This window comes from Penicillium alfredii, assembly GCF_028826965.1.
Source record: "Penicillium alfredii strain IBT 34128 chromosome Unknown utg000007l_segment0_segment0, whole genome shotgun sequence".
In the NCBI taxonomy this organism is placed as follows: Eukaryota; Fungi; Ascomycota; class Eurotiomycetes; order Eurotiales; family Aspergillaceae; genus Penicillium; species Penicillium alfredii.
Genome location: NW_026622704.1, coordinates 69,728 through 95,621, shown reverse-complemented (window position 1 = coordinate 95,621; position 25,894 = coordinate 69,728). Strand labels below are relative to the sequence as shown.

Sequence of the window (25,894 nt, the reverse complement as noted above, 5' to 3'; positions counted from 1 at the left end):
GCAGTGAAATTAAGCATCTTACTTTGAGCATCCGCACAGCCGTATTTGACTCCGAATGAGACTTGGACTATACTGTCGTCTGTCCCAAGCACAGGCGCATAGATCTCGGGTTATTCCCTATCACAATCCCTTGCCAGTTGTTATTTAGTCGAGATACAGGATCCGCCTACACCAATGACGTTATAATGGCCAGAGGTCGGAGATTTCAGAGACTGGCTCTGATTGTCCTTCGGTGCATCGAAACTTTTTCGATTTGCCACGAAGAGATATGCTCAAGCATGGCAAAGGCAAAATGAGAGGTCGAGTAGGCCACATCAACTTTATTTTCGTGTAATCTCCTGGCTTGCCTCATTATTCTCATGGGGGGAAGCAATGGCTTCCCGTGGCAACAAGCCCGAATGATCTCTTCACTTCTACCCCATGAAGACGTACCCCATGGCCCACACAGCACACAGCCTATAGCACTAGTGATATTGATCTCTGCTCCCTGATCAGCGCACGGCCATACGGACTGAGACGGGACTGGGTGCACCTCCCATGCGCCGCGACTAGATTTCTTCCCGCCCTGCACGTCCGGTTGTGCGGACGGTACAAGGACGACATGGTGTCACCGTCGAGCTTCCAATGAGCGGTGGCTGTCAAAAGACTCATAGCTATCACGAGACCAATACCACTCGACGAGGCAAACGGGCTCTGGCTGCGCAGGAACCTCGTCCATACTTCATCTGAGAGGCACAAATGACGGGATTGGGGAACTATCGGACCGTTGAAGCGTGTCTTGCCATCTCCCTCGCTTTCCAGGATTGGAATCCCTCTTGTCTTGGGATGTTTCGCGGTATCACACCGGTGTTGTTGTTGGGTATTCGGGGCGCATGTTTCTCTTTTAGCGAAAGCCCAGTGACGTTGAAGAGAATCGTACTGTGATATAATCGAATGATTTCCCTCTATGGCCCTGGGGGGTTTTTTCTCACTGTTCGTTCTTGTCTGCCACTCATGTGTTGCCATTTCTAATGGTCTTGAGCTCTTTTTTTTTTTTTTTTTCTCTCGTGCTAGCTCGCTCGCTCCCTTTTCGTGTGTTTTCCCTTCAATCCTTTGATATATCTTTGGGTCACAAGAACGGCGAGAAAGCCCCGTGGGTCCATTCTTTTGGTCGCTGCAGACCTCTGGTACATACGCTTTTTTGATATACTGTGGCTGGTTGTCGACGTTGGGCCATCAAATCCACAAAATCAGGCTCACAAGGAGTTTTCGTCTCTGTGACGCCACCGCCGATTTTTCTTTTTGCATGCGAGATGACCCCGAAGGCAGACACCATGATTCCCGAAGTCCAAGGAATCAAGTACGATGAATCCGAAATGGCCCTCTTTCATGCAAAGCTGTCCTACCATTCCACAATCGACGAACGCATGGCCTCCCAGGACACGAACCTCGCGTCAATCTCAGAGCAGCAGGCACGAATCCTCAAACGGTGGGAAATGTTGAAGCAGGCCGAAAAGGAAATGGCCGACAAGGGGAAAAGCCTGCCACCGGGAGACAAGAAGCAGCTGGCGCAATATGAATGGAGGTACAAACAACTGGAGAAACTGGTCACTAAGACCCCGGGGGGATAGAAAATGATCAAAAGTGACTTTTGTTTTCGGTCTTTTGAAATTGCTGGGTTGCATCCAACTGGCATTGCGGGCGTTGGTTTAGATCCCAGGGAGCACGCGGCGCGACGAGGCGCCCGACAAACGTGGAATTGATCTCGGCAGAGCCCTCTTTTTCTTCCATTGTCCATACTTTGAATGCCATTTCCTTGCTCTACTGCTTCATTCGGAAGAATTCAAGGAATTCCCGTCTGCCGTGGACTCGAACGGCCGTTGCACAGGCAAGACAGCAGTCCGGCCAACATTGCAACTGTAACTGAAGTGACATGTCCTCGGTACTGAGACCAGAGAAGCTCGAGAAACTGCCTCATTGAGCTTCTGATGTGATGTATGCTATGACTCTGTGGCACCCTAGTTGCATGGTGCTTCGAATATCGCCTCGAATTCCAGGCATTCATCTCGTTGGCATCCCTTTTTTTTCCCCGACCTCTTTCTCTCTGTCTCTTCGTCGGAAAACATTCATCGGAGACCTCCGACCATGTGGGGCGATAGGTGAATTCCGAAAAGCACTCCGAAAGGCTTCACCTCGGCATTCGATGCGGAGTCCACTTGACATGAGGATGTGGAGGGGGGTTTCTTATCGCCATATTTAAGGTGCCCCTCTCTGCACTCGAATCTCCCATCTGCCAATCTTCACCCCCCTCTCTCTTTCTCTCACTCTTCCTTCAATCATTCCAATTCATCATGCAGCAAGTTCCCATCGACGAAATCGACCAGGTGTTTGCGCACACCACCAATTTGGCCTCGTGCAACCTCAACAGCAAGGTGTTGGCTTGCTCCAATGACTATTTCGCTTCCGCCTCCAATCTCTTAACCCCAACACCCGCAATCTCACGTCCTGGGGTATTTGTCCACACCGGTGCCTGGTATGATGGATGGGAGACGCGACGCCACAACCCCGAACCCTATGACTGGGTGGTGATCAAGCTAGGCGTCTCTGCAGCCGCCATTCAGGGTATCGAGGTCGACACGGCCCATTTTAAGGGCAACTACGGAGAGAAGGCGGAGCTGCAGGCGACATACGCACCTGAGGGCAGCGGCATCACAGACGATCAAATCGCCAGCCCTAGCTATGGTGGCTGGACAACACTGCTGCCAGCGTCGCCATGCGGGCCCTCGCAGCGCCATGGGTGGAAGCTTCCAAGTGTTGCGGCCCCGTACACCCACGTGCGCCTGCTGATGTATCCCGACGGCGGTTTTGCCCGCTTACGCCTGTACGGTCATGCTATCCCGCCATCCGCCCCGGCCGTCGCGGCCAACCAGGCGCCCATTGAAGAGCTCTCATCCGCGCTCCTGGGCGGTCTATCCCTTGCCGCCTCCGATCAACACTTCACCCCAGCCTCGAACATCCTCCTGCCCGGCCGCGGCAAGGACATGGGAGACGGATGGGAGACGGCTCGCTCGCGCGGCGCCGGTCACGTAGACTGGACTGTTGTCAAGCTGGGCTTGCCGGGGTCCGTGGCCCAGGTCATCGTTGACACCAAAGACTTCCGCGGCAACTTCCCGCGTGCCGTGCGAGTCCACGGCTTGGTTGCTGGGTCCGCGGGCGCTGGTGTCCCCCCGGCTGACCACCCGGGCTGGGTCGAGATCGTCAAAGGCGATCAGCGTTGCCAGGCAGACACCGAGCACGTCTTTGGGCCAGCGGATTTGGCTGCCGGGGGTGAGGACACCCGAGTGTTCACACACGTGAAGCTCACCCTGGTGCCGGATGGCGGTGTCAAGCGCTTCCGGATCCTTGGCCGGAGAGCATAAACGTAGTAGGTAGAAGAAACCTGTACATAGCCCAATCTATCTACTACTGCTGTGATATTTCTGATTTGATTTACGGTTTCAGGCATGCTCCCTAGAGTCCGTGAAGGGCAACAAGCTACTCAAAGCCTGGTTATAAGTCTTGTAAATCATGAATCTCATTTGTATTCAGAAAAGTCAGGATCAAGACGAAGCCCCGGTAAATTTCCAATATTTGCCAAACATAACAATGAATGAAGTCAAACCACTGTACAGATATCAAGAGTCAAGAGCATCATTATCGCATTCGTCACCATCGTGGACCATCGAGTCCAACTGCCCGAGTTTCCAATGTGTGAGGTACGAGAGAAAAAGAAAACAAATTACAGAAAGCCAAACATGACAACCCAAAAGACGCCGCATCCCTTCTATCGTGGCGCCAACATGTGCAGGGTATAATTCAGGACATGAAATCATCTCTTCTCGCCTGTCGGGGTCTCCGAGCGTCGGATCTCCGAGCCTGATGACGATAAACTGGTAGGGGTACCGGCGTCAGGGCCCAAACTACCCCTCGAACCCTTTTCGCGAATTGCGAGGCGAGTCCGGGGATGCGATGGCACGGGGGCGAGGTACGTGTCCAGCAGTTCGCTCAAGATAGGCGAGCGTACTGGTTTGGGAAGGTAGTTATTCATGCCGGCCTCGAGGCATTTCTCGCGGTCGCCTTCAATGGCACTCGCGGTCATGGCAATGACAAGTACCTCGTTCACATTCGGATCGGGATCCCGTCGGAGTTCGCGGGTCGCGTTGTATCCATCGAGGGTGGGCATCATGACATCCATCAGCACGACATGGAACGGGTTGCCTTCTTTCGATTTCGCGCGCAGAGCATCCACGGCTTGCTTCCCATCGCTATATGCTTCACACTGGAGACCGAGGCCAGTCACGAATTTGACCGCGATCTTTTGATTGATCGGGTTGTCTTCCGCAATGCACACTCGGATCTGGTCGCGTGGGATTTGGGTGAGGTCTCGTGCCGTGGGCCGAGGAGCCTCTTTGCTCTCTGCTTGGCTCAGATCTTGCGACCATGGGGTCTTGACGGCCGTCTTCTTGGGCGCTTTGTTAAAGACCAAGTGAAACGTGACTGTGGTCCCCACCCCTGAGGCCGAGTCCAGCCAAATGGCACCGCCAAGCACATCTTCAATGATGGCCTTGCAAATGCTTAATCCAAGTCCACTTCCACCGTAAGACCGTTCTGTGGACGGATCGGCTTGGGAAAAGGGGCGGAAGAGACGCGCTTTCTGCTCTTCTGGAATCCCGATCCCAGTGTCGGCTACGGAGCATTCCAGGCGAACCCGTCCTTTGCCTTCGCGCCCCACCCTCGCCTTGACTGTGATGGAGCCATTGGGCGTGAACTTGTAGCTATTGCTGAGAAGATTCATGAATATCTGGTGCAAACGGACTGGGTCCCCGAGGACAACAAGCTCCGACGGGACGCGCTCCAAGTCTTCAATGGTATCCAGGCCGCGGTCACGATGCGTGTAGCGAAGTGCGCGAATCACTTCGGAGATCGTCTCCTTCAAGTTGAGCGGGACAGTGGAGATCTTCATCTTCCCAGCTTCTAGCTTTGAGAAATCCAGGATGTCGTTGATGAGAGTGAGCAGGGTGTCTGCGCATACGCGAATGGATTCAACATATTCGTCCTGCTCTCTGTCCAACTGCGTGCCTTTCAGGAGTTCAGAAAGGCCAATTACGCCGTTCATCGGAGTTCGTAGGTCGTGGGAAATGTTGGCGAGGAAGATTGACTTGGCCCTTGCTGCATCTTCTTTGAGTTTGACATTATGCTTGGCTTCTGCCTCGGCAACCTTCGCTTTCTGCTCTGCCTCACGCGCCTGTGCGAGTGCACGACGTTGAGATTCGATCATTGAAGCATTCTTCGCACTGACCTTGCGGATTTCACGGAAGAGCAGTGCGTTGGACAGCGAAATACCAATCTGGTTGCAAAGTAGGTGCAGCACGACCACATTGCGTTGTGTGAACCAATTGGGCTTCCCTTCCAGGTGGATAACTCCAAGGAGATGGTCTGCCTGTACCACTGGAAGTGCGATTACAGACCGGCCCAGCGGGAAGTTGGCCTGATAGGCCTCGCTCGCGTTGGAAAAACGCTCATCTTCAAGCACGTTGTGGACGAGAACTTCCTCCTTGGTACGCATGACATAGTGCGTGATATGCTGGGCCATCCGACCCTCCATCTCTGTGAATGGTAGTCCATCGGTGTACGACTTTTGACCCTTTTCGGCATCACCCGCCGCGGCAACGGCAAAACCCTGCTCGTCAAAGTCCGTAGCAATAACGGCAAAGTCTGAGCCATTGCAGGATTCCAGAATAATCTCAAGCATTTTCGTGAAAAGCTTGTCAATTTGGAGCTCGGACGACATAACTTGGCTGGATTCGAGTATGCTCGACAAGTCGATGATATCTGCCCTAGTATTAGCACAATTCTTTAAGAAAGCCGGGGTTAAAAAGTTCTTACCTAGCCCGACCCCGGATATGTCCATCGAACGCTCCCCGGCGGTGACAGCGTTCTGCTGAATCCAGTGTTGTCGCCTCTCATTCTCCTCGATCTGTTGAGGAATGACAATCTCTTCTTGCGCGGTTTCGCGACTAATCTCCAATAGTGAATCAACAGTCTGGCAGCCGACATCAACTGTTTTGGCTGACGTTGCTGTCTTGAGCAACCATTCATGTTTCTCTGCAATTTGCACTGCTTTGCCACTGGCGCCAATAGAATGCCACGCGGCAATGGCGTCCTCCATGACCGCACGAGCAGCCCTCTTTGCCCCACGTCTAACCAAAAACTCGCCCTGCATCTCAAGCGCCAGTGCTTCTTCAAGGAACCATCCATGGATCTGACAATGATCAGTTGCAGCCTCGAATGCCTGAATTGCGGCACTGTAATCATTTCGGACCTCGTAGATAAGAGCCTCCAGCAGTAAAGACCACATGCCATAATTTGCGTCGGAGGCGCTGCGAGCAAAGTCTATTTCCGCTTTGTACTGGAGTATTATTTCCAAATTGCCGTCAAGATAGCCCTGGGCAGGATAGTCATTGTGAAGCGTAAGGAGCGAGACTGCCAGATAGAAGTAGATCGCGTAGGAGACGCGAACGGACCAGAGTCTGTATGTCGTCTCCAGCAATTGAGTGCCAACCTGGATCGCTTTGGTATGGTGGCCGTACAAGAAAAGAGGGATCATGGCGAGTCCCCAATAGATGTCTCGAGGTCGATCGGCATTACTGGAATTGGCATCCAAGAATTCCATGTATTCTTCTGTCTTGTGATCCTCGTCCGACATGACGCCTTCGGGCAATCGGAAATCTGTCTTGCCTTGGAGGGCCCTTGCAACTTGTCTGGACATGCTCGTTAGTACAAATAAAGCAAAGCCTCGGGGCAGGTAATGGCCTATAAATCTTGAGATGCAGATACATACCGGACTGCGATTAAACTTGCACCACCGCGCGTATCTCTCGTCCAGAACGGGATGTCTTCAGGGGCCTCGCTGCAAAATAATTCCAACTGGCTCATATCTTGTCCTAAGTAAAGTCGAGTCATGGCCATTGAAGAGATGCTGATCAGGGTGATATAGGGGTCACCCATTGAAAAAGAAGCCTCCAGCGAGGCCTCCAGCGCGGGCAAGGTCGACGCCATAGGAACACGCAAGTGGCTGATGTAGAAATTATGGACAATAGAGCCCCTACTTTGGGTCCATAGTTCAGGGCAGTGTTCCAAGAGCGACAGAGACAAGTCGCTCAGCTTGGTACCAAACTGAAGGTCTTTGAAGCGGCCCAAGGCGATCATCGCAAGGTGAGAACAACCTATCGCGATTTGTGTGAATCCTCCTCTAAAGATGTGAATGTTCATCATCTCGATAGCCATCCGATAGAAGGTCAATGCATCATCCCAGTATGTGACAGCCATTGCCTCCGCCATTACCGCTCCGATTGTAACGATGTTTGGGTATTTGCAGATGGGCTTCTGAGCGATAGACCCCAAATCGGCTGCTTCGAGGTATGACTTGAGCTTGAGGTAGGCCGCATCGCATTCCTCAAAGGTGGTTGGCTGACGAAGATGAACCCCAAGTTCATCCAGGCAGGTCAATAACGATTCCATCGAGCGATGGTGGTCGCCGATCTGAGCAAATATCTTTGCTTTGACGATCCAGGCTCTTGACTTGCTGACTGCGTCTTTGCTGTGTGCAAAGACCTCATCAATCCATTTCAGTGCATGTTCACTCTGTCCCTGAGACCAGGACATTTCGGCTGTCGCAATAAATAGCCGCATGGTTTCATCGTAATAGACATCGGATTGCCGGTCATCCCACGGGTTTTCCTGAAGCAGAGCGATGCAATGGCGGAAGTACCAGAGGGCAGTTGGGCGGGCGCCGGACTGGGCAGCTGTCTGGCCAGCATCCCACAAAATCTGTCGGTATTCTAGCCTTTTGCTAACGCGGGACTTGATAGTGGTTGATGCCAGTGCCACATGCTGAGCCATTGAGTAGCGACTGCGGTGGTCGTGGTAATACTTCATCAATACCTGCGAGATAATGAAATGCATCTTTTCCACATCCCGGCCCTCGCTCAAGGAAAGAGAGGCTTGTGCCAGTCGATCATTTCCAAACCTATAGTAAACATTAGCCTGAGGACATATATTATAGAAATATCGGTTATCTTGGGGACGGACTTGAACTCATCGTCGGTCTTGCCAGGGTTCAAAAGATTGGCCTGAACCAGGTACTGCAAGCCAACAACAATATCGCCTTCCGATTGCCGCCTCAATGTAATATCAGATGGCGTGGATTTCAAGTCCTCGTCGCGGAGCGCATAAAGGAATTCACTTGTCAAAAGCTTCTGCACCAACGAGAAGGAAAACGGGCTCCCCAGTAGTGCGCCCCAGACCATGATCACCCTAGCGGCGGGAGGGATTTCCTGCAGACGTCTGGTGAGAAAACCAAGTCCAAGGCCTTCACCATAGACAGGAGCCACAAATTCGGTAAAGATCCGGTCGAGGTCAAACATCCACTTCGAGTCCTTCCATGAATACCAGATGCAATTTTTCCCGGTAGCAGGTTTCAAGCATCACGCGCACATAGAAAGGATTTCCGTGACTTTTCTCCTGAATCACAGCCGAGAGGGGGGTGAGCGTTGGATTGGGTTCTTGATGCATCGACGTCGCCACAAACTCCATAATATCATCCTCCCCTAGGGGCTCTAGCGTAATACGCGTGATCATGAAGTTATCTGCCTCGAACAGTGACCTCACATTGTCAGAGGCGATCTCGTCTTTGCGGCTTGTGAGTACCAGCGCGCAGGGCAACCTGGCTCGAATGATTTCCAGAACCAAGTCTAAAGTTTCATCGTCGGCATATTCGAGATCGTCGAGGCAGACGGTGATCAGTCTGAACTGGCAAAGGGTTCTCAGTATCTCGATGAATGTCTCCATCAGTCGCATGTTCTTCGAGGCGGCATTCGACAAAAAGAACTCCACTGAAGTTTGACCCTGATCCAACCAAGGGAGATTGAGCCGCTTGGCGGGATCGCTGCTAGCAGGGGTCTGTTTGAAGAGATGCTGGGCAACGGAGCTCTTCGGGGAAGGAGGCTTGTATTTCGAGCCAGGAGACATCAATTGTTCCGGGAGCTCTAACACTTTGTGTAGAGTTGCCCACATGGGCCGCAAAGCCAGCCGCACACTATCATGATATTCGGTCGTCACATCCCTCTCGGAGAAAATCTGGCGCAAAAGACTGGCGAGAATTTTAGCAAAAGGTTCGAATGGGACCCGTTTGGCTTTGTCCAGGCGCGTGATGGCTATGTATCCGATTTTGCGGATGCTTGGTTGCACCCGATTGAGAAGATCTGTCTTCCCAATCCCGGCTGCTCCACTGATTGTGATTACTTCGGTGCGCCCGGCGCGGTGGGACTTGAATGTCGCCTTCGCTTTTCCCACCGGGTTCGATGACTCTGAGTGGCTGTACAAATTGGCCCCCGCCGAGGGATGGCTCTCTCGATCCGTGTTGTAAGACGAACGAGAATGCGATGGGCTTTTCATTTTGCTCGATGCCGTGACGGTGGGAGCAGAGCCAGCAATGTCTTGAGACGGCCCATGCTTTGGAGTGGAAAATGCCGTTTCGGTACTCTGAACAGAGTCCTGGGTGTTGGCATGCCCGAGGTGATAGCTGGTCGCATTGGAGCCGGACCTGGGAGGCAGATGGAAAGAGCCGGAATCACTGGAAGCAGAGGCAAGCTCGAGGCTGTCCACCCGACCATCGGAGATAGACGAGGTGGAGGCAAGAGCGTGAGCTGTACTGGGGCTCTGGGCCAACGCTTTGGCAAAGGCAGATGCCTGGCGTTTGTGGACTTTCTCGACCACACTGATAATCTGGTCATATTCCTTTTGCCGGCCGAACATTTGGGAGGGAAGCGTAAAGAACGAAGATATGTCCCGCTGCGCAATCTGGAAGTTATTGAGAGCGTCGCTATCACCGTCCCCAAGTAGTTGGGCAATCTGCGACAAGTCTCTTTTCACAGATGAGATGGTGTGATACCGGTCATGAACAACTTTTTGGGTCATTTTCTGGACCACCGCTGAAAGAGGATCCGGAATATCCATTCTTTTCGCGGAGACTGGAGTCAGTTTCCTGCCCAGGACGTTTTGGACGACTTCCACTGGATCACTCCCTTCAAAGGGCAGTTTTCCTACCAGCATAGACCAAAAGAAGAGGCCTAAAGCGTAGATATCTGTGCGACTATCCGGCTCCGTGGGCATTCTCCCGGTCTGCTCTGGGGCGATGAACTGCAGTTTGTACTTTGCCCCCAGCTCGCGCGACACAGATGACCATCCCTCGCTCAGAACGTTGTCAAATGACCGAGCACCGTTTCCAATATTGGCCAGTTTCACCGCGCCACTCTCGGCGCAGAAGTGAAAGGCATCCCCTCTTATTTCCCCGTGTACAGTTTTGAGTCCATAATGCAGGATCTCCAAGCAGTCGCAGGCTCCAATCGCAAAGTCAAAGAAGGCCGGCAGAGGAACTTGCTCACCGGGGGTCATGTTATTGCCCTCGCTCTTGGCTCCGGCTGCAAACGAGGCAGGGCCGAACGTGACCAAGTCTCGTAACTGGTCATGACCCGGCGACTCAAAGATCGCAACCAAGAGGGTCCCCGCATCCTCTGAATCTGGCAGCAGGCGGACCAAGTCAATAGGTCGAATGGTATGGTTGCAATCTGGATCTGACGACTGCACAATCGACCGCAACATATGAAATTCCCGCTCCAACCGTACAACATTGGTGGAAATGCGGGCGATGACTGGCATCCATATTTGTTCCTGATCGCCCCGAGAGAGCGACAGCTCGCTGCTCGTTTCACTCACGCTTGTCCTTCGAGTTAAATGCCGAGCGGGTCGAATGTCAGTGCGTGGCGAGTTGCGAGTTAGGCTTGACGGTCCGGAAGAGGTTGGGCCCGAGGAGGTTGCGAGAGGGGTGGAGAGGTCAGAATCGATCGCATGGCGAAACCCTGAGAGATGCCAGTGGTTGTAGGTCGAATGGAATGGCTCAACCGCCTGATCCCAGGTGTAGCCGGGCAACTGGCCTAGGCGTTCGAACAACCGAGCGGGTGGCAGCGGCAGATCTTCGCTGAAAAGATTGCTCTCCTCCATCTCAGCGGGTGAAATCATCCATACCACGCCTGGTCATCGACTGCTCTCCCCGGGCGTTATCGTGGATCAGATGAGTGGGGGGCGCGGACCAGATGGGATCGCGGGACATGGAGGGAGCGCAAGCGGGCAAGGGCGGAATGATCCTGCGCGACAGCACAGATCCACAGCGTGAAAGTCTCCGCGGGATATAATACAGGCAGATAGGCTGTCACGGGGACATGAAATAGAGAGGGGGCCCAGAGTTCTCCCAATAGTCACGGTCGTTCCCGGGTAGTTTTGGATCGACGAAATCCTTCACACTCCCGGGAACGCCAAGGTTGTCTCCTGGAGTGCCTGAGGCAGTAGGACTTAGTCATCCCTCACCGTCTCCCAGCTGCCGATGGACTGACCCAACCAGGGTATTGGCATGTTGCAATGAATATATTAGACATGGAATCAAACTGATATGCTAGTTGTTTTAGAGAGATATTCTAATCCAAATGGATCTCTGGTGACTGAGGTTTAATAAGAGGTAGTCCAATTGTAAACATTTCGGTGTGAGATATACTTCGGGGGGTTCAAGCTGTATCTGTAACAAAATAAACCAAGGGATTTCAATATCGACGGGGGAAGAAATGGCCATGACGACAGTCGTGGGTGTCAGCAATATCAGCGATAGTACCTAGGTAACGTATATAATCTTGGAATGATTGCTGACACAACAATAAGCTCGTGGTCAGCAAAAATAAACATAAATAAGAATAAATATTGGGTAAATCTCCCTGGTATTAATTTAAATGAATTGATTTTTCATCAGAAAAAGGGAAGGGATCCATCCGCCTCTTTTTTTCCATGCACCGTCATATCAGCTGAGCCTACCAAGTTTCTCATGGAGGCCCCCATCGAGCTGATCATACGCCACTGAGCCCCATAGATCTCCATTTTGTCCACGAATCCGCTTTTTCTAGAGGGGTTGGACTTGGCCGATTTTGGATTTTGAAAAAATGTATCTATGGAAGACAGAAATATCTTTGTAAATAATGAGAGAAAGAGATCAATCATAGATCCATAGACATGCACAAGAACAATCCCTATAGAGGATCTAGGCCAACCAGGTGATGACAAGTTAAGCCTTGGATATATAAACCCTAAAGAGAGGAAGAGAAAACGTCTTTTTTTTCTTTAATATTTTTTTTATCGTGTTTTCTGTTTCTCTTGTGATTATTTGAGTTCAAATATGAGCTCTAATAGCATTATATCGTACCTTCTTTATTCTTCAATGTTCTACCTAGGTAGTATTATCATTATATTTTGGTTCATAATAATTACAATTATCACTTCGAGGTCTTTTGCACTGTGCCCGGGGCTACGTCATAACCCCCGGAGACGGCCCATCGCCCAGAATCCACTTTTTCCCTTCGTTCATCCACTCCCAGCGCGATCCAAGCAGACGGTGGGCGGGTACTGACGCCAGTTCCAGCTTCGAGGGCTTGTTCCCTTAATCCCGAATCTCCTCTCCCCCCCCAAAAACTACACACGCTCATACACCAGTTGAACCCCCCCCCCCCCCCCAGTTCTGTCTTCCGTCTCTATACACCGCCTGAAACCTTGTTCCTCTCTATTTCTCCCTACCCTACCCTCTCTCGGTGGGATTCAAATTCAACACTCGTACGACTACACGGTCTTCTTCCTATAATCCCTTATCCTGGGTCATTCCATCCTTTCACTTCCACGTTACTTGTCCGTGACAGTGACCTCGAGATATGATTGCTTCCCTCTGGTTCCTGCGCACTTAATTTGGCTTAGGAGGATTTGATTGCCTTGTCCCATCTTGGATAGGAGTGAAAAGATGGGGGACGCGCATCGCAGGAGGAGTCCTCCATTTCCTTCACCAACCGAGACCGTGTCGCCTGTTGCAGTGCCCCAGCCTTACCACCTTCACCCACGATCGCCGTCCAGTTACCGCACCCCCCGCGACCACGATCAGGATGGAAGTAAATTCATGGATGAAATCACACAGGCGGTGGATGGTCTCTCAAAACAGGGTGGAATGCCTCCATTATCGCGCGGGGACTCGGCAGAGCAGGTGGTTGGTCTGACCCCGGTCACCGAGGATTCTCGCTTTCGAAGCCAGACACACGATGATCAAGGGCGGAGTTCACAAACCCTCAAAGAATTACGAAGGCAGATGGAGGAGTTGCTCGTGTACCAACAGATGCAGCAACACCAATCGTCCCACACTGCTCATCTTGCGAGCCAGTCAACCGAAACCCCACGAAAAAGACGGTTATCGAACACATCCCTTCCTGACGTTCCACCTGCAACGGCACCGCTCGCGTCAGGTTTGATGGGATCGGGGGGAACCATCAAAGGGGATGCTGTATCTCCTGGTCACACATCGAGTCAGACCCCGTCCTATCCCTTCCCGAAGATGCGAAACCAGATCACTAGTGCTACTCGGGCGGGACCCGAGCAACCGGCTCGCCAGGAACAGTTTCGGTTGAAACTGCCGTCTGAGAAGCTCAAAGCCTCCCAACCCTCGACCCAGCCTGTTGAGTTCTCCGCCCACAAGGGTTCCGATTCGAACCCGGCCTTTTTACCTTCTCAGCAGAAGAGCGTCATCGAAGATCCCACATTTATTAGTCCAAATCTTTACGACCTGACACTGAAGTTGAATGCGGACCCGGGTCTCGAAGCATGGTGGTCCAACCTGGTTGATATCCTGCAAGCGCACTATGGCGCAGAGCGTGTGTCGCTGGCCGTTCCGGGAGATGTAACTGATTTAGAGAATGTGCCATGGGGTCAGAAGGCTGTGTTTAACCGGGATGGGAGCGCCTCGCTGGAGACCACCCGTGCCAACCTTGGCCATGCTTTTCCCGTGGAGGACTCCGGCAGCCACAAAAACGGTGAAGTGACCCAAAGGACGCACGACCCACCGACTTTCCATGCCAAAACCCCTGGCTCAGTCTCTTCGCCCAGTCGGCCGTCTCTAATATCACGTCACTCGTTCGCAGGCTTCGGCAAGGAGAAAAAGCACGTCCATATTGTTGGCGAGTCTGCGCCAAACGAAGCGACCGTGTCAGGGAGTAGCCAACGACAATCAGCAGTTCGACCTGAGGACAACGACCTCGTCAACACGCCTCAAATCAGTGTGCGGCAAGCGGTTTTCCCGATAACGCGTCCGTTAGAGGTGGAGCCCGATCCGCTAATCAAGCGAACGGGCGTGGTCAGGCTATTTACACGCACTCGCCCGGTCATTTTAACCCGGGACTATTCAGCTGATCTGAAAACGTTGCAGCAATGGCGAGACCCTGCCAAAAGCCCACCGGAGTCGATTCAGGTCACTCCCAATGCTGATGGTCCTGAGGGACCTGCCAAGTCTGCGACAGGGGCTCCTAGGCAAGCAACACATTTTTCGAGTTTGAGCGCGTGTGGATTGCACGTATTCGATGAGTACGAGCAAATGCCGCAGTCCCCATGGTCTCAATCCCCGGCTCCGTCGCCAGCCCCTCGCACTCATGCCGACCAGAACCCTTTCTTCACAAACCACACAGTTGACGAAGGGGCCTTCTCGAAGAACCCCCCGGCGCATGACTACTCCAATACCCACCCATTGGAGGCCATTGGGATCGACCAGTCCAAAACGGTGGTTCATATTCCGCTTTTACATGGTGGACACTCGAACCAGACTTCTCCATCCACACTGAGATTTCCTGTTGCTATTGTCTCCCTGTTGTCGACAATCGTGCCCTACCCTTCTAATCTAAGACAGTCACTGGCACACCTCATGCCACACCTGACGACATCCTTTTGTTTGGCCCAACATTACAGCCAACTCGAGCGACAGGTGACAAGCAAGGTGGAAACTCCTCGCTATGGCCAATTACTCGGTCTGGGTGGAACTTTTTCAGATGCGAGCAGCGAGCTCGAGCTCGTCGCAGGACTCAGTGGACATGTCAGCTACTCTGTCGGCGATGAACACTCGATGTCTGCACATGCTAGTGCCGCAAGCCCCAGTGCTCCCTCATCTACCAAATGTAGTCCTGCTATCTCCGGCGTCGGGACACCCGGTTTTGACCTCGGGCATGTTGGGTTGAGCTCGGCACATCAGTCACCGGGCTGGACGTCCCGAGCTCCAGGTGATGCTGCGGACAGCTACTTTAACGTGAAGCAGTCCAAGGGGGTGCGTGAAAATGTCTCGCAATATCGCCAGCGGATTTCCAAGGCGAAGGTGAACCCGGCGGTGTCATCAACACCAACGTCTCCGGGCAGGGTGGTTGGAAAACCGGCTTCTTCCGAAGAGAGCAATCTACAGGACCCAACCCTGGTGGTCGCATCTCCATTGCATGAGGCAAGATTGCCAGCCGTTCTGTCCCCCGCTCAGCAATCGTCTCGCCAGGCATCGACCAACTCCTTATACGCCCAGCTCCAACGGGAGCTACCACGTCCCTTCTCCGATACCATTGCACAACTGATGCTTAACTCGATCCCTTTGCACCTTTTCCTGGCAAAACCACAAAGTGGCGAAGTGATATGGACCAACGCCAAATTTGATGCGTACCGGAGAAGCCAGCCTCAGGAGCAGAAGCTGCGCGACCCCTGGCAGAACATCCACATGAGCGAGCGAGATCATGTCTCCAGTGAATGGGCCCATGCCCTGCGGACCGGCTCTCAATTCACGGAACGAGTGCGTGTCAAGAGATTCAACGACGAATCTGCGTATCGCTGGTTCATTTTTCGAGCGAACCCGTTGTTATCGTCGACTGGAGAAGTGCTATATTGGATTGGTTCTTTCCTTGATATTCACGAGCAGCACATTGCCGAATTGAAGGCAACCCAAGAGCGCGAGAAGTTCGCCACGGATGCCAAATATCGGGCGTTCTCGAATTCCATCCCGCAGGTTGTTTTCGAGGCGACCGAGAACCGCGGCTTGATATTTGTCAACGAGCAATGGAATCTGTACACGGGGCAGAATCTTGATGAGGCACTCAACCTTGGATTCGCAAAACATGTTCACCCAGATGACCTCGAAAAATGTGGCGGATTGGCATTCACAGCGAAGGCAAATCCCACCGGTGCCCAAATTACGGAATTTGTCAAGGCTTCCGTTGACAGTTCGCGAGAGCACCCGTCTCTCGAAAGACACGGTGTTGCATTTGCACTCGATGAACTCGTGAAGCGTGGTGTTGCTTCCCTGCAAAAGGACGAAAATGGACGTGTTTTCTATTCCACAGAGATTCGCCTGAGTTCACGCGGAGGTGATTTTCGGTGGCATTTGGTCCGCCTGGTCCGTGTTGAAACGAGCAGTTTTGGAAGCGAAGAAGCATCCTGGTACGGCACATGCACCGATATCAACGACCGAAAAAACCTGGAGAGGGAGCTCAACAAGGCAATGCAACAACTCAACACTCAGATGGAATCTAAAACAAAATTCTTCAGCAACATGTCCCACGAAATCAGGACACCACTCAACGGAATCTTGGGCACCATACCGTTCATTCTCGACACGCAGCTCGACAGCGACCAAAGGCGAATGCTCGATACCATTCAGAACAGTTCCACTAACCTCCGTGAACTGGTTGATAACATACTCGACGTCTCCCGGGTCGAGGCGGGTAAGATGTCGATGGTCAACTCCTGGTTCCATGTTCGGTCGATGATTGAAGATGTTATCGACACCGTTGCATCTCGAGCAATTGACAAGGGCCTGGAAATCAATTATCTGATGGCCGCGGATGTGCCGTCTATGATGATTGGCGACCGTTTCAGAATTCGCCAAGTCCTGATTAACCTCGTCGGAAACGCAGTCAAGTTCACGGCACAGGGTGAAATCTACATCTGTTGCAATCTGTCTCACGATGCCTCTGCTACAGTCAAAGAAACGGAGGTATTCCTGAACTTCGATGTCGTGGATACCGGTAAAGGGTTTAGCTCTCAGGATGCGGAGCGTCTCATGCAACGCTTCAGTCAGCTAGGAGAAAGCGCGTCGCAACAGCACGCTGGCAGTGGCCTGGGACTGTTCTTGTCTAAGCAGCTGGTGGAAATGCATGGTGGAAAGCTCACCCCCAGCAGTAAAGAAGGCCAAGGTGCCAAGTTTTCTTTCTACGTCAAGGTTGATGCCCCCCCTGCTCCATCGCCATCCGAAAGGCCCCAGCTACTTCGACAGGCCTCGTCCGCCTCTAGAAGGCCCCCCACGTCTCGGACGACGTCCTACCAGAAGACACCGGGTGTGCCGCCACGAGACATCGATTCTAAGCATCGGGGCGCCGGTCTGTTACCTGGCTCCGACTCTCCAGTCGCACACTCACCGGCTTATGGGGATCCCGTGTCACGTTCTGTGTCGAAAGGTCTTTACCCACCTTCTGCTTCATCTTCCGCTCTCCCGACTCCCGACATTGGGACTGTGGACTTGCCACCAGCGTTCGATCAACCAAGCGAGATTGGCCAATCCAATGCACGATTGCAGCCAAGCGGGCTTACGCCATCTGGTGCAGCTGTATCAGACCCGTCTGCCCGTCTCACTCCGCCAATGTCTCAGGCTACCGCATCGGCGAGCAAGGATCCAACAGGGCCCACAAGCGTCCCATCACAAGGTCCATTCTCGATTGTAATTCTTTGCCCACTTGACAATGCGCGAAAGGCTACCGAGCAACATATAACACAGGTCGTGCCCCATGAGATCCCTTTTAAGGTTACGACACTACCGGACGTCGATGAGTGGAAGGATATGATGCAACCCGGCTTGAACGCACCTTGCACACATCTCGTGCTCAACCTCCCAACGACAGATGATATTCTCGAGGTCATCCAACATGTGGCAGACTCTGACGTCACTCCTGCTCCTGTCGTTGTCATTATCTCGGACTTGTATCAGAAACGCCAAATCAGCACGCGGGTCAAAGAGTTGGCGGCCACCGGGAAACAAGTGTTCATTGTGCCGAAGCCCGTTAAGCCCTCTGCGTTTTCGACTATCTTTGATCCTGATAGCAAGCGCGAGCTCAGCAAGGATCGCAACCAAGACATGGCACGAGAAATCAACAACAACTTCAAGACAGTGTCCAAAATGGTCAAGGAGGTCCTGGGAAACAAAGGATATCGAATCCTCCTGGTGGAGGATGATGAGACCAATCGTGATGTATGATTCCTGATTGCATGGCTTGCTTTGATGCCCGTTCGCGCTAACTCGAAATCAGGTCATGTTGAAATATCTTGACAAGATCAAGTTGATGTCGGAGACCGCGTCGAATGGACAGGAATGTACGAACATGGTGTTTTCCAAGGAGCCAGGGTATTATTCTCTCATCATTGTAAGTTGTGTTGCTTCATCCCCACTTGGTCCTTTCCCGATTCGAGTGGCTCACCCAGCCATCAGTGCGATATCCAAATGCCCGTCAAAAATGGATACGATACTTGCCGAGACGTTCGTGCCTGGGAACAGAAAAACCATTATCCCCAGATTCCGATCATGGCTTTGTCGGCCAACGCGATGACGGATCAAATCGAAGATGCGGCTCGTGCAGGTTTCAACGACTATGTCACCAAGCCCATCAGGCATAACGAGCTAGGCAAGATGATGATGGGGCTCCTTGACCCTAGTAGCCGTCCTCTCCTGCTCCTTCGAGACCGCCTCAATGCTGAAAACGACAACCCCACTTCTACTCGCCGCTAGACAACGTGTCTAGTCTGCTGCTCTATTCTGCTTTCTTTCCTCTTCTCAACCCCTGCTTTCGAGGTTGTCTACTCTTTTCACGTGGGTCGATATTGTTCGCCACTGGTTCTCGCATTCGTTCATTCGCACGCGTCCCTTTTTCTTGAACATGAAATTGAGCGGATTCCCGGTTTTGCTATCGATTCTCTCTCAGTGGAACTTGGATGGAAATGCGAATGACCGCACATTTACCCTCCCCAGTGTACCACTCACCCCCCCCCCCCCCCCCCCTCTTGCCCATTCTATTTGCCCGTGCATCCTTTGCTTGTTCTCTGCACATTCAGCATTTGCATTGGTATTGAGCCGTTGACACAATTTTCCCAGCATTCACGGGTCAGAGGGTTCTTGCTACTTGTATCATTGACATCCTTCACCGAGTTTTGTTTTATATCCTTTTTTGTTTTCTTCTCTGAAGCCATCCCAGTCTCATGTGCATGGCGTCAGGGCTCGGATGGTTCCGTCTGGCGAGACTGGACTCGGTTTGTGATTCTTTTCTTTTCTTGATTGTGATACCAAATTACGAGCGGTAACGATACTCTTATATATTTCTCTTCTGAATCTGTATTTATTCTCCACTAATTCAACCTTGTCGCTTTGATCTTGTTGGCATTGGGGGTTGTTACCCTGGTCGCTATATACTCTTTGACCTAAATAGATTCACCCTGCAGGATCATGGCATACCACATCCACGCAGTTGGGATCTCGGTGACTATAGGAAAGTCATAGCACTATCGACGTGACTAAACCAAAGAAAGGTCGTCCCAAAAGGGGGTTTCATCGTGCATGTATGCCATGAGTGCTCAGAGATGACTCGAAATAATCGTTGGGAACAGAAACGGGCCGTCAGGCATCAAGGGCATCGAGCTATGCAAGGCGCAAATCATGTCAATCCTGGGCGAACACACTTCACCATGGACATCCTGCAACCTCACTTGGGGGGCCAATGCTCTACAAAACCGATCACTTCATTTGCAAGTCGTTGTCCCTACCAGGTACAAGGATGAAGGATCCGAGTGATATCCAAGAGATTCAATAGGTCTTCCCATAGGTCTTCCCATAGGTCTTCCCATGGGTATTTGGCACATCTCCAAGATCCTACCCGTGGAGCCGGAAAGGGTAAAAAGGGTATGAGTTGGTCGCGGCCATCATCCAGTCATGGCGCTGCATGTGGCGGTGAGAGAAGAGAAGAAAAAGAAAAAAAAAGAGAGAATCCCCGCCTCGACCCCACCTGGATCGGAAAGAAAAATAGAAAAGAAAACGGCCATGTAATCTCAGTGATCGTCTCCCTAAAAAAGAGGGCCAAAAAAAGAGTCAAAGAACTTGCGTGGGACGACGAACCGAGGTGTTTCCTTTCAACAGGCCAGTGCTAGAAGCATGAAGAGTTGGAGAAGTTGCAAACTGCCAAGAGTAGAAACATAGATATAGCCATTCCCATGGAATAGATGCCAATCATGGAGGGGCGGATCCCAATCGGTTGGTGCTGCCCGATGCTCCGAACAGATTGGGACTTTTCGCGTCAGGTCTCGGACAAATGGCTTGTGCCATACTTCTTGAATCGAAGGGGAAAGCTGGGGAATTATTTGAATCTCCCGAGCATATTGATGGTGCCCTTCTCAGATTGTGCAAGTCATCTGCAATTGAGGCCCACGTTGACGGCGCCTAGGGCGATTGTGCGAGGCCTCTCGGAGTTCTGGCTAACAGAGCTGGGATCAGCATTCAGAACCTGCGCCCCCTCTCTGTCTCTCTTGCCATTCGATCTGGCCCCATCGCACAGAAGGGTCGCACGGTTTCCCCCTTTCTCTTAGGCTCCTGGCACCTTGGGAGACGGGGACATCCCTGGGATTTGGCGTCGAGTCATGGCCGAGGGATGTCCAAACATCCATCATGCGTGTGACTTGATCGTTCTGTCCCGTTCTTTGATTTGAAGTCTTTGAGTTCCTGATGATGTCAGGCCGTGAGACGCGGCTTCTTTCCTCCCGAAATGCCTCGGAAGTAAACCCGGTGGATACACCCCCTTCATTCGTGATTTCATGGCTCATGAGCACTCATGTTCATGAAATCGTTCTGGTCACTAATGATCCTGTCAGTTGATCAATTCTTGGGAATAATAAGGGGTTGGTGATTGGGAGGGGTGTAATGCTAACTGTGAAGTTCCGGGCATGCTGCGAATTAACTCGATCGACGCAACTTCCACTTCCTACAACCACTGAATCTCGCTTGTAAAAAAAAAAGAGAGAGAGAGAGAGAGAAGGACTTTTCGTTATGGGAACCATGGGACTGGGGACTGGAAGAAAAGATATGAGTAAAACAGAGGGCAAAAGGAAGAAGAAAGCAGAGGGGACACCCATATTTATATCTCGCGCTTTCCGCTCCACCAGACCCTTCGGTTCTCACCATGCAACTCGGCTTTGGACTATTTCTCCAAAGATTCCCGTCTCCACCTGATCAGAAGGTCAGACCAGAATCCTGGGAGGAGTTTACGTAGACCAAGACGGGTCCAGAAAGCGCAAAGCCACGAAACAGGAAGCCCTAGTTGAGGATGGAACTCGACACAACCGGTCTTTTCCACTCGGAGCGGGGTCAGGGCGGCCCAGGAGGCGAATCGGCGGGCAGAAACGGCGACCGAGATGCAGATGGACCCCGGAGATAGACGAGGGGGTGGGAGTCAATGGCTCCGATGGTCCAATGGCTCTTTCGCCCTCCCACCCTTGCCATCCTCGCCTCCGCCGACGAAGAAACCCCGCCGGATGGAAGACTCTCCGGTGATACCTATAAAATCCCTCGTTGGGACTGAGAGAGTCTGGTTCCCTCCTTCTTCTCTTTTTATTTTTCTTCGTGGACTTTCGTTTGCATTGTTTCGCAAGTCCTCATCTTGACCCACCTGCTATATATATACATTAGCACTCTATCCTATTGGAAGGACATTGATCTCTTCTATAACATCATTCTTCTTTTGTCTCAAGACCACATCGTCCGCTTGTTGGCTTTTCCCTTGCACGTCCTCAACATGGCCACCCAACGTCACTACTATCAGCCTGCCGCTCACCCTATCAATGTGCCCTCGAAGACCCCGGCTCCAGCAAGTCTCTATCCCATCTCGCGGGTAGCGGGCTCCCCGCCGGATCTGTCAGACGCCAGCACCACCGCTGGCAGCCGCACCTCGGGCGGACTCACTTTCAGCTCCGCTGGTGCGAGTGGAGATTATGACCAGAGTTCGGCGTCGTACTCTGGCGTTGACGTCGTCGATGTTTTGAGCAACCGCATGCAAGATGCATTTGACCCAACACCGTTGGATAAGGGGCTGGCTCGACAGGCGCAAACGTGAGTCTCCCATGGCGATGGGCATCGTTGCCAATTCCAGGCCAACTTGGCGATCAGCGTCCATTGAGGGCGTATTCTCGACTGTCTCAGCTGCATTACATCAAGGGAGCAGACAGGGCATGATAGATCAAATTGGAGTATGCTGACAGTTTGTCCATCAGTTCTGGCCAGCTGAATGCGAAGCAGCAAGAACTGCTCGAACTGCAAGCTCTCGCACAGCGGCGCTTGAAGGGTGTCCGTGCCAACTTCGCTGAGGGCCTCAAGACAGCCAGAGAGACAAAACGCGATCTGGAATGGACGCAAAAGCGCGTCAGGTAAGCTCCCTTTATATGAACCCCCACCCTCCCATGGATGATGGACGTCGGAAGTTCCGCTCCGCTCCGCGTACCAGGGCTTCCGCTCCGCCGACGAGCTTGGCACGTGCACGGCGATCAGCGTGCCTGCGCCGCTAGCGCCGATCGAGGCAGTTTCCAGAAGGCTAACGAACGCTATAAAAATAGCACCCTCAAGACCAAGGCCGAGAAGGCCCACCCGGATGAATATCGTCGGGCCGCGAAGAAGTACACCTTTGACGACTACTGAGTGGACGATCTCTCTTTCTCTTGTAGCTTGTTTATGACTGAAATGACTTCGGATAAAATCGGGATGGATGAAACTGGGACCGGGTTGGCTCTTTTCTGGGTTGAGGTTGGCGTGTTTCTGCTGCGTCTTGCGTATATATAATCTCCCTGTGTCGTTAGTGGTTTGTATGTATCACGATTTCTGTGGAGGCCCACGGGTTGCTTGAATGGTGTTTGTTATACAAGTGTCTTTTTTTAGGCGAGAAATTGTCCCCGTCAACTCTGATACGCCCACGAACCCGGTGGGATAACAGGTACATATCAAGATAATCCTTGCCCATTTGAGTGTTCATTCAACATGGTACTGTCATGTTAATGGGCTGTGTTATGGTTAGGGCTGAATTGGTAGACTTAGGGTATCTGCACTTGGTGGAGACCGGGTGACATATCCATATCTATCAGATGGAGGCAGTTGTGGAGACTGGGGCCGATACAACAAAGCTGCAGTTGGAACAGAAGAATATCTAAACCAGATGGTATGGACTCAAAAATCGCCTCTATGTACATCCTCTACGTAAAGGTTTGTTCTTCCTCGATAGCTCGGTTGATCACCCGGACAAAACGGCCCACCTTGTCAATATCTTGTTTCGCCGTTTCGATACCCAACAAAACCTTCTTGATGCCAACACTGAGGCGGCCATCATCGGCCAAACCGCCCACATCTTCCAGAGCTTGCGCAATTTCCCGCGCATCGAAAGCGCCGGATTGATCCATGATATGCCGCAGCTCTCCGAAAGACTTGACGTTCGGGACCATGATGTCAGAGTTGAAAGAGTTGTAAACGTCCAGCTGTTTCATCAGGGCTCTCTCAGTGGTCGTAGCCAGGACCAGCAGACGCCGCCCGTGCGTGGGCTGTTTCTGGAGGAAAACCATGAGCGCCTGCAGCACACTGTTGCTGAAGCGAGGCCCAATAGGCACCCAGTCGATGATGCGCTCGATGTTATCGACCACCACAATACTTGTTCGACTCTTGTAGGCACTATCAAAGACTCGGCTGATGTGCTGGATTTTGGCCGGCTCGCTGAAGCCCACCATGTCTTCGGGGCTGATCAGCTTGATGAAAGGGAAGCCAGAATCAATAGCAATTCGTGCCGCCAGGGCCGTCTTGCCACTGCCCGTGGGGCCGTGCAGGAGCACGGAGAAGAGAGGTGTGGACTCGGCTTGTCCGACCTGCTTGATGAACAACTCTCCTTCGCGCAGGATGTCATTGATCGTGTCAGAGTAATGGATGACGCCGTACTGAATGCGACTGGAAAGCTCTTCCTCCGACACACCAAAGGCAGGCTTGACTTCATCAAGAGCCTGATGGAAATCAGATCGGTTGACCTTCATGTTCACCACGTCATCGTTGATACTGGCCATGGTGCCGACCTTGACATGCCGCGAGAATGCGAAGGACGAAGCAGACTTGACCAGACCAGCGATCTCGGCTCCCGAGAAATTCTTCGTCAGGTGCGCCATTTCAACCAAGTCGACATCGGTGTCCATGACGTTGTTGGTGCGCATCTTTTCGGTGTGAATTTTGAGAATCTGGCTTCTACCCTTCTCATCCGGCAGTGAAATCTCCATGTGCACCTCCAGACGCCCCGGACGCAATAATGCCTCGTCAATCATATCCAACCGGTTGGTCATACCAATCAGCAGGATGTTGTTGAGTTGGTCGACACCATCCAACTTTGACAACAGCTGGTTGACCACGCTATCTCCAACACCAGTACCACCGCTCGCTCCGCTGCCACGCTGCTTGCACACCGCATCCAACTCGTCGAAAATGATGATATGAAGTCCACTCTCGTCACCCTTTTCCTTGTACTCTTTCTCGGCATCCGCGAACATCTTTCGAATGTTCTCTTCAGACTGACCCACATACTTGTTCAAAACCTCCGGGCCGTTGATGATCTTGGGTTCCCTGGCATTGAGCATCTTCCCTATTTGCCGCGCAATGAGGGTTTTACCAGTTCCAGGGGGGCCGTAGAGCAAGAGACCCTTCACGTGCTGAATTCCCAGTTTTTCCACCAGACCTGGTGGGAAAATTCGGGATGCAAAGGCACGACGGAAGATGGTACTGAACTCGGAGTCCAGGCCACCAATGCCCATGTCCTCGAACTTGAAGCCGGGCTGGATGATGGAGTTGGTTGCCGGACGACGGTTGGATGGTTTGACATTTATACCGGTTTGACTGTCCTTGTAGAAGTTCAACTGGGTGTGCTGTGTGAGGATGCCCCTCGCGATGGGGTCGGTTTCGACATGTCCAGCGGTGAGGTCGACTTTCTCCGCGGTCAGGTCCACCCGCTGGACCGTCTTGACGACCAGCAAAAGCGGAATGCTCTTATAATCCATCAGGATCCGTTGTCCAGGCGAGAACAATTGATTGTCAAAGTTCTGACAATGTTAGCGATGCTGATCATAACATGACAGTAGTAGTAGTGGAGACATACTCGGAACACGGCATGTGCCAATTCATCTTGATCATACGGGGTTTCCACGCGCTTCTTCGTAGAAGCAAAGCTAACTTCGATATCCGCCGAGCCGAGATAAGCCTGTCCGCCCTGGCTGAACGGATCATACAGCTGTACTTTGACCGCGTCTCTTAAGCCAATATTGGCCCATGTCCGCTGAGGATCTGACATGCTGATATATCCTGGCGGGAATCCTTCGAGTGGGTGGGCAGAGAAGACGAAGAGATCATTAATAAGGAGCAGGACGTCGGTGCCGTCCCGCGTGGGTGGGATATCCTGTGGTGACACCGCCACGCTGTTTGAGTTAGCATGACCAGTACGAATGCATCCAGGAAGGAGGCAAAACGGAACTTACAGATTGCCAAAGGTATAGTTGTCGTTCGGGCTCTTGCTTGGATGAAGGGTCCATATCGGGCCTCCACCTGGCCTCCCTCCGGCCGGCACTCTGGCTGCCATTTGTTGAGGGGATTTCCCCGGCGGCAGAGGAGGACCTCCATATCCCCTTAAAGCAGTAGATGCGTCAGCCATTGGTACATCGCCGTCGTAGGCGGGGGCGGCGTATCCTCCACTGGCTATGGGGCTGTGGCCGGGAGCATACCGTGGCGGTCCTTGGTTGGGATGAGGGTAGCCTTGTGGAGTCGGGCGGCCACCGTCTTGCCTCGAACCAAACGGACCGGGCATAGAGGGAAGATTGCTTCGGTTGAACATGGTGAATTGAGTAAGTGTCT

At 52.4% G+C, this 25,894-nt stretch overlaps 6 protein-coding genes across 6 annotated transcripts; 4 read left to right on the top strand and 2 right to left on the bottom strand.

Annotated features, from left to right (window-relative positions):
* Nucleotides 1-1,292: 1,292 nt before the first annotated feature.
* Nucleotides 1,293-1,610, top strand: NUU61_004696 (uncharacterized protein; the record flags this gene model as incomplete). The annotated part of the gene is made up of 1 exon (XM_056655278.1): nt 1,293-1,610. One exon carries the CDS (start codon nt 1,293-1,295, stop codon nt 1,608-1,610), a length of 318 nt encoding a protein of 105 aa, XP_056510891.1.
* Nucleotides 1,611-2,330: 720 nt separating this feature from the next.
* Nucleotides 2,331-3,398, top strand: NUU61_004695 (allantoicase; the record flags this gene model as incomplete). Its single annotated transcript, XM_056655277.1, has 1 exon — nt 2,331-3,398. One exon carries the CDS (start codon nt 2,331-2,333, stop codon nt 3,396-3,398), a length of 1,068 nt encoding a protein of 355 aa, XP_056510890.1.
* Nucleotides 3,399-3,847: 449 nt separating this feature from the next.
* NUU61_004694 (putative sensor histidine kinase/response regulator) lies at nt 3,848-11,079 on the bottom strand (the record flags this gene model as incomplete). The annotated part of the gene is made up of 5 exons (XM_056655276.1): nt 3,848-5,850; nt 5,905-6,779; nt 6,860-8,047; nt 8,110-8,456; nt 8,515-11,079. The coding sequence occupies 5 exons, from the start codon at nt 11,077-11,079 to the stop codon at nt 3,848-3,850; spliced, it is 6,978 nt and encodes a 2,325-aa protein (XP_056510889.1).
* A 1,828-nt stretch (nt 11,080-12,907) lies between these two features.
* On the top strand, nt 12,908-18,727 carry pkhB (putative sensor histidine kinase/response regulator; the record flags this gene model as incomplete). Its single annotated transcript, XM_056655275.1, has 3 exons — nt 12,908-18,193; nt 18,252-18,365; nt 18,431-18,727. 3 exons carry the CDS (start codon nt 12,908-12,910, stop codon nt 18,725-18,727), a joined length of 5,697 nt encoding a protein of 1,898 aa, XP_056510888.1.
* Nucleotides 18,728-21,773: 3,046 nt separating this feature from the next.
* NUU61_004692 (KxDL motif-containing protein) lies at nt 21,774-22,669 on the top strand (the record flags this gene model as incomplete). Its single annotated transcript, XM_056655274.1, has 3 exons — nt 21,774-22,087; nt 22,249-22,401; nt 22,456-22,669. The coding sequence occupies 3 exons, from the start codon at nt 21,774-21,776 to the stop codon at nt 22,667-22,669; spliced, it is 681 nt and encodes a 226-aa protein (XP_056510887.1).
* Nucleotides 22,670-23,217: 548 nt separating this feature from the next.
* On the bottom strand, nt 23,218-25,874 carry NUU61_004691 (AAA family ATPase SEC18; the record flags this gene model as incomplete). Its single annotated transcript, XM_056655273.1, has 3 exons — nt 23,218-25,089; nt 25,146-25,461; nt 25,522-25,874. The coding sequence occupies 3 exons, from the start codon at nt 25,872-25,874 to the stop codon at nt 23,218-23,220; spliced, it is 2,541 nt and encodes an 846-aa protein (XP_056510886.1).
* Between the last annotated feature and the right edge of the window lie 20 nt (nt 25,875-25,894).